Raw genomic sequence first — 12,500 nt, 5'->3', positions numbered from 1 at the left:
ATGTGCTTGTGTGTGTGTGTGTGTGTGTGTGTGTGTGTGTGTGTGTGTGCATACGCTGTCCCAGATGGTGGTAGATAGTAGCCTCATTGAGTTTGGGAGCCATGTGGTGGGCCAGACAATTTCACGCGTCATCACCCTTAGCAACAGGGGGGCCCGCGGCACTCGTTACTTCCTGCTTCCCTCCGCGTCCTCCAATCACACGCGCCTTCACACACCAAGCCACGCCTCTTCCCCCAGCACTAAGGTGAGCTGCCTCAGAGATCTCTTCCTCTTATCACACACACACGCAGACAGAAACACACACACACACACACACATACACACACATAAACACTCATGCACTTGCATGCACACACACACACACATACACATGTGCACAGACACGCACACACACACACACACACACACACACACACACACACTCTCTCATACAAACACTCATGCATGTGATCTTCCACAATGAAATCCTCCACAATGAAAGTATGGCATGATGCTACCGTTCTTACCACAGCTTCCCCTGACATGTTCCTGTGTGTGTGTGTGTGTGTGTGTGTGTAGATGCCTGTCAGCAGAGAGGAGTCTGTAGAACAGATTTTGGGGGAGAGCAGAGGAGCGCACCAGAGTCCAGACAGCCCAGCTAAACACTCAGGTACATTGAAAATACGGCCCTTGCGGTCCATACCCACATGCAGGATGAGCGGCTAGGACTCACTGAGGTGAAGTGGTGATGGGGTTAAGACACAGCAAGCAATCGTGGAATTTTGGTGGAGAGTGCAGATTTATTTACAGTGCAAAAATAGTGCCGACAAAAAAACAAACAAAAATCAACCAACAGGTTATTGAAAACAATAGCACAATTCACCATGTACAACCCTATCAGCAAGCTGGCACTGTCAAGACTCTCCACCCATTTTAGCCTTCCCCTTTCTCAAATCAACACTTTCCCCTGTCCCAAACAGAGAATAAAATAGCCATTGCCATGGGGCTGGTGTTCTTTGTGGAAACAAATTGATGCGGGACCAGGAAGTGAAAGTTTGCATGTGAGGGTGTTTCAGTGTTTGTGTGTGTGTAGGAGAAATAGTCAGTTTAAATTAATAGTCAGTTTAAATGTTGCGGTAAGGGTCAGATAGGTTGGGGAAAAGGAGGGACTACCTTTTCACAGGCGCACACCAGGGATGGAAATTAAATATTTTTTCTACCTGCCACTGTGGCTGGTGGATTCAAAAATCTACCAGCCACTCAACTTTTTTACCAGCCACTAGAGAAACGGCATGAAAATGTGATATCATGATTATAGTAGGCTACCCAAAATGATCACGGTAATCGGCATTATTGCGATATGACTAAAATGTGCTGAGTTTTGCCCTAAACCTGTCCTCCAAGCACAGTAGCAACAAAACTAAAGGTCAACAGAACCACATTCATATGCTATAGTGTCTTGTCATAAAAGTGGTGTGGCTCCTTTAAGACTCCGTTTGTGTGAGTTCTGGAGCATCCTATAATCCAACTCTCTACTTGATCTAACTATAGTATACATCATCTGATTTAAATATTTACAGGTATCAAGGCTATATTTAACATTTAGCATTTATTTTCTATTTGGCCCGTAATGAAATCATGCACTGAACATTTTAAGCACAGCTCAGCTTTAAGAAACGTAATATGCATGCTTAGCATTTTGTGAAACTACATTGGAAAAACTCTGGTTGTACAGTTATCTAGGCGATATTGTTAACATTTATTTTGTATTTGGCCATATCATATATGACAAAAGCCCAACGCTGGAGACCGTGTAGACATTTGCTTCAATTTCAAAACCGGATTACTCGGGAACGGCTATAACTTGTATAAGGGAATGCTTTACACCTTTGCGTTCGGTAAGTTCTGCTGTTTATTCTGATACGGTTTGTAATTTCTTTGAATGAAACGTTTGTGAGATATTCCATCACGACGAATGGGTGTGGAGATGTCCGTCTGTCTGCCTCTAAATAGCAGCGTGTCGCGGGCCGGATTAAAATACCTAGGCCTACGGGCCAATTCAAAAGATAACTAGGCCTACGTGAGAATATTAGCCTGTGAAGATATAACGCAGATCCACAGATCTCACTAGATTTATGTCTATGCAGTCATCCTGAAATAATCTAGCAGTGGCACATGAAAGCATAGTGACAGTTTCTTAATGGTAGTGAAGTGAAAGTGAAGCGTTGCACCAGTGCCTATAGGCTATGCTGCGGTGGCGGCTCACTACAAGTTGTAGAACTTCAAATCAGCACAATTTACCCTTATAGGCTGGTAACGTTAGGCTACATGATCCTTACAGACACTTTCTTCTTTTTAACCGTCAATAAGTATGAAAATTAGACCGGATCTGACTATTTGTGGTACGCTAGCTCTACCCGCCACAGTGGCTGGTAAGTTGACCAAATTCACCCGCCAGCGCACAAAACTACCCGCATTTGGCGGGGGGCGGGTGGTTAATTTCCATCCCTGGCGCACACACACACACACACACACACACACACACACACACACAAGCGCACACACACACCAAGGCTATATGTTAACTTTTTTGCACATAGCACTAGTGTAGTTCATGTAGGCCAGTTCATTAATTTGGCCTACTGCAACCGAAATGATAAAAGGTCATGCAGTTACAAACATTTCACTTGTAGGCTACACTGTTATTGGTGACATATACTGTATATTGATAATGATACATTTTAATGCTTTCCAAACAAAAAATATTCCATAACATTTAAGTTTTCCACAGCCATCAGGAAGAGAAGTCATGGGATGGGCTTTTAATGTTTAAAGAGCTTCTAAATATACATTGGAAGTCAATTTGTTTTGGAATAAGTGCTGAAAACATGTAAAGGTGGTTTTACAAAGGTGATTTTAAAAGTGTGTGTGTGTTTGTGTGTGTGTGTGTTTGAAGGGGGTTCCCCAGCAACGTTATGTGTAAGTGTGTGTGGTGAGGAGGCAGTGTGTGTGGACTCCCCCATTGTTCTGACCCAGTCAGAGCTGGACCAGCTGTCAGACCAGCACCAGCAGCACCAGCAGAACCAGCAGCCGGAGCCAGAGCCAAGCCCACACTTCCCCACTCCAGACAGCACCGAGCCCAGCAGCGACACCGCCACCGACACCAGCACAGAGATTCAGCTGCCACAGGTAACACACCTGCACTCGCTCAGCTACTGTAACACACCTGCACAGGAGACACCTGTGCTCACAGAGGAAAGCTGCATACCTTATCTCACTCAGCTAACACATCTACACTCACAGAGGTAGCACACCTATTCTGTCCTGTCTAATGCCAAGTAACAACCTTTGTGTTAGTGTGTGCACTGCATGCCCAAGGCAGCAGAAGGAGGCGCCAAAGATCCTTGATTACTAGCAAGATAGAGCAACGTAATTCGTTACTATGGGAGCAAAACGGGACAGTTCCGGTCTGCATAAGTGCACCTTACGTCACTAAATAAACTTTCTCTCTTAACAAGCAGAAAACATAATTGTGTTCACAGTATTATTGTCTATAATCACGTATGATACCAATGAATCATTCTTTAGGACATGATATGAATTTAATTTAATTTAATTAGTCATGTGAACTGAGCTAGCTAGCTAGCTAACGCTAGCTTAAAACGCTATACAAGTGGATGGGAGTAGCTATGGCAATACAGCTATGCGCTAACAAGTGACTAGTAGTTGAAGGACTTCGTTTAAACTTAATATACTGTTGCAAATTCACTTGAGTATAAACTATTCAATTTAACTAATTTCAGTAATGTTATTCAGCTAGTTGTCATTTCAAAGTAATTACACTTCTCCGTTTAAAATCTTACCTTAGCTAAGAGGCTAGCTAGCATGCTAACAACCGGACAGTAACTGGCAGCAGCATGGTCTGATATTAAGTTTTAATTACAAATCCAAACACTAAAAAATTACACTTTAGACATAATGACCAATTTATTGGTAAAATTCCACAAGTCTCCATTGACATTAGTGCAAGGGTTTACTCTGGTCTGCATAAAGGGGGATTTCCCCCCCTCCCCCTTGCAATAATCGAACGCGGAAATTGTCGAACGTTTGCGCCTCTCGCTCCGCTTGAACCCTCTCTGGAGGCGCTTACCATCCCGCCCCCACAAAATGACCTCACTTCCTGTTCCAGGTCAGAGAGGGTGAGGTGGGCCCCTTCGGCAGCACCAAGATCCACATCACCTTCAATCCCACAATCCCCGGCGATGCCCACCTGGACTTCCAGATCAGCTTCTCAGAGCCAGACTGCCAGGCGGTACAGTGCCCCTTGCTCTTCTTGCACACACACACACACCACATATATACATATATAACACACACACACACAGACACACATGAAAACACACATACACACGTACACACATACACGCACACTTACATAACACACACACACACGCACCACATATATACATACATAACACACACACACACACACACACACACACACACATGAAAACACACACACACCACACATACACATACACTTGAACACATGAAAACCAGACTGCCAGGCGGTGTAGTGTCTCCTGCTCCTTTAGCACCATCTCAGCAGATTTTCCCACACATGTACATAACACACGCACACACACACACACACACACACAAACAGACACACACTCATTGGGGATTTTGTGTTGAGCTGCAGTGGTGCCCTTTGTCCTCTAGATCAGTGTGAGTGTGAGCGGGACGGCGGTGACCGCACCAGTGTGTGTGACGCAGCCCGACCTGGACCTGAAGATCTGCAGCTACGGCCGCCTCTACCAGCAGAGCATTACCGTACAGAGCAGGTGTGTGTGTGTGTGTGTGTGTGTGTGTGTGTGTGTGTGTGTGTGTGTGTGTGTGTGTGTGTGTGTGTGTGTGTGTGTGTGTGTGTGTGTGTGTGTGTGTGTGTGTGTGCACGGCATCTTTCAGTTCAACACCACATCACCATACATACACCTTTAAAGCATATTAGCATACAAGCTTCACATACACGATCCACAGGAAAATAGGCTGACACACAATATACAAAAAGTGTCTTAAGCAGAGCAGAAAGGATGCTTAAGAGATTGATTGGAATGGACAGCTGTGCGTAGAAGGTATCTAGGTGGTCTTGAATAGATATGTAAATGTGTGTGTCAGGGATTTATTGGAGGCAAAATGCAAGTAAACACGCTTTATCCACCTCTGGAATTTCAGAAATAGAGTTTATCCACCTCTTATTAGAGTTTGTCCACCTCTCAAAAGAGTTTATTCACCAATTGCAACTTTTAACATTCAAAGATCACACTGTACAATCCACATTCACAATATGTGCACTTATCAACACTCTAGAACAATTTAACACTGGTATTGTTATAAACATTGGACAATAACCTCCACCGTCATCAAACATGTTCTGAATGTCATTTTTAAAAATCCGATACCGCATGGCGCAGTCCACCTTACCGGGATCACAGAATTCATAGTTTACCCATCTCTTATTTTACCACCACACCCATGGTGTGTATGTGTGTGTGTGTGTGTGCATGTGCGTGTGGGAGTGCGTGTGTGTGTGCGTGTGTGTGTGTGTGCATGTGCGTGTGGGAGTGCGTGTGTGTGTGCGTGTGTGTGTGTGTGTGAAAAGAGACACTATAGGCCAGATGTACTAACGCTTTTGCGCCCACTTCAGGCGTATTCATGCGTTCATATGCATTCATGGGAGGGTCAAGGGTGGAAGGGGAAGCGTAAAGAGCGCCTAATTATGTATTCCGCGGTGTTCAAGTTGCACTATGGATTGGAAGTTTGATAAATACGATGGAAACTTGGGTCTGACAGCGTTCGCAATCTGCGGTTTGTCCATGGCGCTGATGACACTACTGTACTTTCGCAAATGTACGTACATCTGGCCCAGAGCGTGGTAAACAAAATCGGATTCAGGCGGTAAAAGCCCCGGTAAGAACCAAACCAGATTTTGTTCAAATATACACACCTATGGCTACTGAAAAATGTAAGGTTCATTTATCAAATGTTATACTGAAGTATCAAAAAACATCATTGTTTTAGAATTTTCGAACGAAAGGGGCGGTAATTGGTGCTTTTTTACGATAGCTGTGGTGTGTATGGTAACCTGTGAGGCTCATCAGATACTGTGTTTGTGTGTGTGTTGTAGTGAGTTAGCTGTGGTGTGTGTGTGTGTGTTGTAATAGGTTAGCTGATGTGTGTGTGGGTGTGTGTGGCAGGACAAGGTTTTACCCCCTCTGTGTGTGTGTGTGTGTGTGTGTGTGTGTGTGTTAGAGAGAGCAAGACAGAGAGAGAGAGAATTTGCATGTGAGTGAGGGTGAGTGTTTCTTTGTGTTAGAGAGAGTAAGAGAGAAGAAAGGGAGTAAAAGAGAGAGATAGAGAGGGAGAAGAGAGAGATAGAGAGGGAGAAGAGAGAGAATTTGTGTGTATGTGTGTGTGTGCATCTGATTTCTATGTGTAGGACATCACAGAAGGAGGACTTGCAGCACTGGCCATCTGGAACTCAATGTGTGTGTGTGTGTGTTTGTGTGTGTGGTTGTGTTCACGCATATGTTGTTTCGCTGATGATAGGGTTGCAAAATTCCGGGAATCTTCAAAGTTGGAAACTTTCCATGGGAATTAACGGGAATATATGGGAATTAACAGGAATAAACGGGAATTAATGGGAATAAACTGGGAATTTTTAATATGGCAAGTTAGTCTATAACAGGGAACTTAAATGTAGTGGACAAAACCCCATCTTGCAGTCTAATATTAGTTAAAACAACCTGATTTAATACAATTTCATTCAAATTTCTACCCTGCACATATGTCAATCACATGCACCCAGCAATCGGCATAGGCTGCTAGACATAAAGGAAACCTATGGTGCGTTCATATGCATGGGGAAAAAATGTTCCAACCAATCAGATTTTGTTGTTGAGTGGTGTGGTGTATCTTGGGCAGTTCAGTGTTGCTAGTTTAGCACGCTAGTAAACCATAGGCAGAGAATGGGATTCCCGCTAGCATGCTAGCTAGCTTTGTATGCTAAGCTAAGCGAAAATACCAACATACAAATCATATTTCTTATTACGAAACAAAATGTTAATGTTTGTATACGATACAGTTTGTATGAATTACCCAAAATTCCCAGTTAATTCCCGTACATTCCCATTAATTCCCATAATTTCCTTTAATTCCATGAAAGTTTCCAATTTGGAATATTTCCAAAATTCCCCAACTTAACTTCCTACTACAAAGAAAGAGGGGGATAGAGGGAGGCAGTGAGAGAAAGAGTTAAGAAAGAAAGAGGGGGATAGAGGTAGGGAGAGAAAGAGAGAGAGTTACGAGAGAAAGGGGGATAGAGGGAGGAAGTAAAAGAGTGAGTTAAGAGAGAAAGAGGGGGAAAGAGGGAGGGAGGGAATTCACGCAGAACCGTTTCAACTCTGCCATCAATCATTATGTTAAGCCCGCCTAACGACTCTATACACGATGTGATTGGCCCTATCGAAGTTTCATTTTTCCAGCTCGCAAGCCAACGGAGAGTTGCTAGACTAACCCGGGCAGCAAATTAAATTTGCTGCCGCTAGGGTGCGTCTAGATTTCTAGGCTAGCCTGTTTACATACCTCGCCATGATTTTATGCGCACGTTGCGAAACAAATACACCTGAAGTGGGCGCAAAAGCGTTAGTACATCTGGCCCATAGATGCTCAGACAGCCATTCAGTATCTCTCTTCTGTCAGACCCTCAGACAGCCAATCAGTATCTCTCTTCTGTCAGACCCTCAGACAGCCAATCAGTATCTCTCTTCTGCTAGACCCTCAGACAGCCAATCAGAATCTCTCTTCTGCTAGACCCTCAGACAGCGAATCAGAATAGGCATAGAGTCACTGGCATGGAGTCATTCTCCTGCTTCACCTTCAGAGAGTCAGTGACTCCTCACTGGCTTGGAGGTGTGTGAAACAGTGGGCTCGTATCCATGTGCAGCCTCTCAGACGTAACAACCCCAGCAACACACACACGCACGGCAAATACACACACACACCCCCACGCGTGCACACACCCAGACACACACACACACGCACACATGCGTGCACACACACACAGTAGGCTCATATCCACATGCAGCCTCTCAGACTTAACAAACCCAGCAACACACACACACACACAAATGCACGTGCACACACATACACACACATGCAGACACACACACACACACATGCGCGCACACACACACAATAGGCTCATATCCACATGCAGCCTCTCAGACTTAACAATCCCACAAACCTCCTCAGAAAGATGAAGACTGGGACCCTCCCTTATCAGGGGAGAGAGAGACACACACACACACACACACACGCACACACGTCAAGTCAAGTCAAGTTTATTTATATAGCGCATTTCATACACAGAGGTCATTCAATGTGCTTTACATAAACAAAACCAAACAATAATAACAAATAAAAGCATAGAAGGGCAATATAGTCAAAGAATAGTTAAAAGGTAAATATCATAATAAAAAGAAAACATAAAACACAAGGTAAAATCATTTAAAAATAAAGAATAATTAGTAAGCAAAAACAAAGGCAAAAGTAGTAACAAAGTAATAAAAGACAAGGTAGAATAATTATCAAGGCAGATTCAGAATTTGTAACTCGGCGCAGTTAGCAGAAAGCATCTGAGAACAGTTTGGTCTCAAGTCTAGATTCAAAACTGGCTACAGTTGGGGCCTTTTTGGTGTCATCCGAAAGTTGATTCCAGAGCTGAGCCGCATAGTAGCTAAAAGCTGCTTCACCATGTTTAGTTCTAACTAGGTTTTACTAACAGGTTTTTCACCTGGGACCTGAGAGGACGAGAAGGTGTGTACTGCTGAATCATGTCTGACAGGTATTTAGGTCCTGCTCCATTTACTGATTTATAAACAAGCAATAGTGCTTTAAAGTCAATTCTGTGACTTACTGGAAGCCAGTGCAAGGACTTAAGAATTGGAGTAATGTGGTCAGTTCTTTTAGTTTTTGTTAGAATCCTAGCTGCTCCATTTTGTATCACCTGAAGCTGTTTAATAGTCTTTTTAGGAAGGCCTGTGAACAGTCCATTGCAGTAATCAACCCTGCTGGAGATAAATGCATGAATGAGTTTTTCTAAGTCATGTTTTGACATCAGCCCTCTTGAGTTTGGCAATATTTTTGAGGTGGTAAAAAGCTGATTTACATGTAGTTATCGCTTTCATGTGGCTGTTGAAATTTAGATCACTGTCAATTAATACACCAAGATTTTTAACAGTATCCTTTGCCTTCAACCCTTTTGTGTCAAGGAGAGTGGCAACCCTAAGTCTTTCCTCCTTTTTACCAAATATAATTACTTCAGTTTTTTCTTTGTTCAGCTGAAGAAAATGTTGAGACATCCAGGTGTTGATTTGTTCTATACACTGACACATAAATTCAAGAGGACCATAGTCGTTTGGTAACAGAGCTAAGTAAATTTGTGTGTCATCTGCATAGCTATGATATGAAATCAAATTATTTTGGATGATTTGTCCAAGTGGGAGCATATAGAGGTTGAATAATAGTGGCCCCAAGATCGAGCTCTGGGGAACACCACAGGTCAAGGACGTTGGTGTTGAGATACAGTTTCCGATGGCAACAAAGAAGCTCCTTTCTTGTAGATTTTAGCCAGCTAATAACTATACCTGTAAATCCAACCCAGTGTTCTAGTCTGTGTAGTAAAATATTGTGATCAACAGTGTCAAATGCTGCACTAAGGTCCAGTAGCACTAGGACTGATGTTTTACCTGAATCGGTGTTGAGGCGTTTGTCATTGGAAACTTTAATGAGAGCTGTTTCAGTGCTGTGATTTGCCCGAAAACCAGACTGAAAGTAATCAAAATACCCATTTGATGTTGGGAAGGTGGTTAATTGATTAAAGACTACTTTTTCAATAATTTTGCCAATAAAAGGTAGATTGGATATGGGCCTGTAATTGTTTAGCATGGAGGCATCCAGGTTATTCTTCTTGAGAAGTGGCTTTACAACAGCTGTTTTCAGTGACTTAGGAAAAGTGCCAGACAGCAGTAATACATTTACAATTTGAAGGACATCCGCCGCTATGAAGTGAAAAACAGTTTTGAAGAAATTGGTAGGCAGAGTGTCTAAGACACATGTGGAAGAGCTGAGATTCTGTACCGTTTTTTCAAGTGTTTCGTAGTCTATCAAGCTGAACTCTGACATCAAGTTAAGTTTCCCTCTGTTTGTTGCTGGAAGTTCAGGTTGTGGAATTAGTAATTGACAGTGTTGGGAACGTTACTTTAAAAAAGTAATTAGTTATAGTTACTCACTACTTGTTCCAAAAAGTAACTGAGTTAGTAAGTGAATTACTCTATGATAAGAGTAACTCGTTACCAGGGAAAGTAACTATTTGCGTTACTGTTGCTATAACAAAAGTTGCTATATGTCAAAGAATTTGGATTTTTTGAGCAGCCAGTTGAAATGAGTAGAACAGACAGGCGTTTGTAGGCTACATAACTTTTGATATTTATTAGATAGATAGATAGATAGATAGATAGATACTTTATTGATCCCCAAGGGGAAATTAAAGATATTGCACATCGACAGACCTACGGTTGACTTCAGCCTGTGTCATAGCCTGTGTCATTTGTTGTGAGGCAGAAATATCTAGCTTTTGCTGCTTGGAGGACTTTGCTCCGAGTCCTTCTTTGCTAGTGGATGGCGAGCTATCATCTGTGGTGGAGGTATCGGTGTTTTTGGCCACTAGCTTTAGATGCGTGTGAGATGCTTCATTAAATTAGAGTTGCTTACAACGGATGTTGACAAAGTCTTCGCTCCTGGACATAATGTACACATTACATGCACGTTCTTGCCTTGATGAATTTGAAGTAGTGCTTATATCTCCACCTTGAAAATGCCAACTTTTCGGATTGCTCCTGCCCTCTGTTGTTTCGTCGAATCTCTATTTTAGCTGTTGCGTGTGTGTGTGTGGCACTTGTGCTGGCAAGTTTGTAAAAACACTGGCTCTGATTGGCTATCATGAAACATGACTCTGCCTTAACCAATCATAATCGCTTATGTCGTTATTAACCCACCACCTCACTAGCTGTGAGCCAGGGTGCGTTCGGATTACACAGTTTATTCAATCAATGCATAGTAACGCACCGCATTTAACGTCCAGTAACGTTAACGGCATTGTAACGACGGGAAAAGTAATTAGTTAGATTACCCCGTTAGTGAAAAAATAACGTCGTTACCTAACGCCGTTCTTTTAAACGGCGTTATTCCAAACACTGGTAATTGAGCAGATATGTTGAGTCTGATTTTGTAAATTTACCTTTAAAAAAAGATGAAAACTCATTGCATTTATTAGTTGAGAGAAGTTCATGCGCTAATTGTGAGGGGGGATTTGTTAACTTATCAACAGTTGAAAATAGAATACGAGTGTTATTTGAACTTCTATTGATAATATTAGAAAAGAAAAATTGTCTTGCTTTGCATATTTCAGAGTTATATGTGCGGAGCATCTCTTTATGGATTTCATAGTGGATCTGAAGTTTGTATTTACGCCATTTTCTTTCAGTCTTCCTACACTCTCTTTTTAGAAGTTTAACTGCTGGATTTTGCCTCCATGGTGCTTTCTGTTTGTCCTTAACTTTCTTGAATTGTAATGGAGCAATTTCATCCATAATGTTTGCCATTTTTGCATTAAAGTGATCAAATAAGTCTTCTACAGAGTCTGACAGTTGACTTGACTTTAGTGAAAGTGCTTGCTCAAAGAGAGCACTTGTCTGATCATTTATGATTCTCCTTTTACCATCATAGCTGTGTTTTGAGTGTGTGGGGACATAGACACATCAAAGAACACGCAGAAATGATCAGATAAGGCCAGGTCTTTAACAGCTGTAGAGACATCGAGACCCTTTGTGATAACAAGGTCGAGGGTATGGCCGAGAGAGTGTGTTGGCCCCTGTACATGCTGTGTTAGGGAGAAAGTATCGATTAGTGCAATGAATTCCTTGGCATAATTGTTTTCAGGATTATCCACATGCAAGTTTAGATCCCCTGATAATAAGACAGCCAAACTCTATGCAAATGACTGATAGCAGTTCACCTAGCTCTTCAAGAAAAACTTTAGCTGAATGTTTTGGAGGCCTGTAAATTGTCAGTAATAAAATCTGAGGAGAAGACTTAATGCGTGCACACATATTCAAATGAAGTAAAGTCACCGAATGACGACTGATTGCACCGAAAAGACGTCTTGAAAATTGTGGCTATCCCCCCACCTCTTTTATTTGCTCTGGTAGCACTCAAAAAACTGAATTTGGGGGAGCTGATTCGATGAGAGTAGCAGCACTGTTTGCTTGATCTAACCATGTCTCAGTTAAAAGTATCTGAAAAAATCAAGGTTGTGTGTGCAAATTAGATCATTAATTAAGAATGATTTGTTTGAAAGAGATCTGATATTTAGGAGTGCTAGTTTTGCTGTAAGTGTTGGG

At 42.3% G+C, this 12,500-nt stretch overlaps 1 protein-coding gene across 9 annotated transcripts in view; it reads left to right on the top strand.

The window, feature by feature from the left end:
• The window catches only part of cfap74 (cilia and flagella associated protein 74), an 81,612-nt gene that overhangs the window by 24,659 nt on the left and 44,453 nt on the right, over positions 1–12,500 (top strand). For all 9 annotated transcript variants that reach the window (XM_042098812.1, XM_042098810.1, XM_042098811.1 and 6 more), the window contains exons 17-21: positions 65–244; positions 559–649; positions 2,936–3,168; positions 4,169–4,291; positions 4,702–4,823. In XM_042098812.1, the coding sequence (XP_041954746.1) occupies positions 65–244; positions 559–649; positions 2,936–3,168; positions 4,169–4,291; positions 4,702–4,823 (749 nt within the window). The remainder of the gene's footprint in view (positions 1–64; positions 245–558; positions 650–2,935; positions 3,169–4,168; positions 4,292–4,701; positions 4,824–12,500) is intronic.

Source organism: Alosa sapidissima, chromosome 7 (genome assembly GCF_018492685.1).
Source record: "Alosa sapidissima isolate fAloSap1 chromosome 7, fAloSap1.pri, whole genome shotgun sequence".
In the NCBI taxonomy this organism is placed as follows: Eukaryota; Metazoa; Chordata; class Actinopteri; order Clupeiformes; family Clupeidae; genus Alosa; species Alosa sapidissima.
Note: the sequence above shows the minus strand (reverse complement) of the source record. Positions and strands in the feature narration are given on the sequence as shown.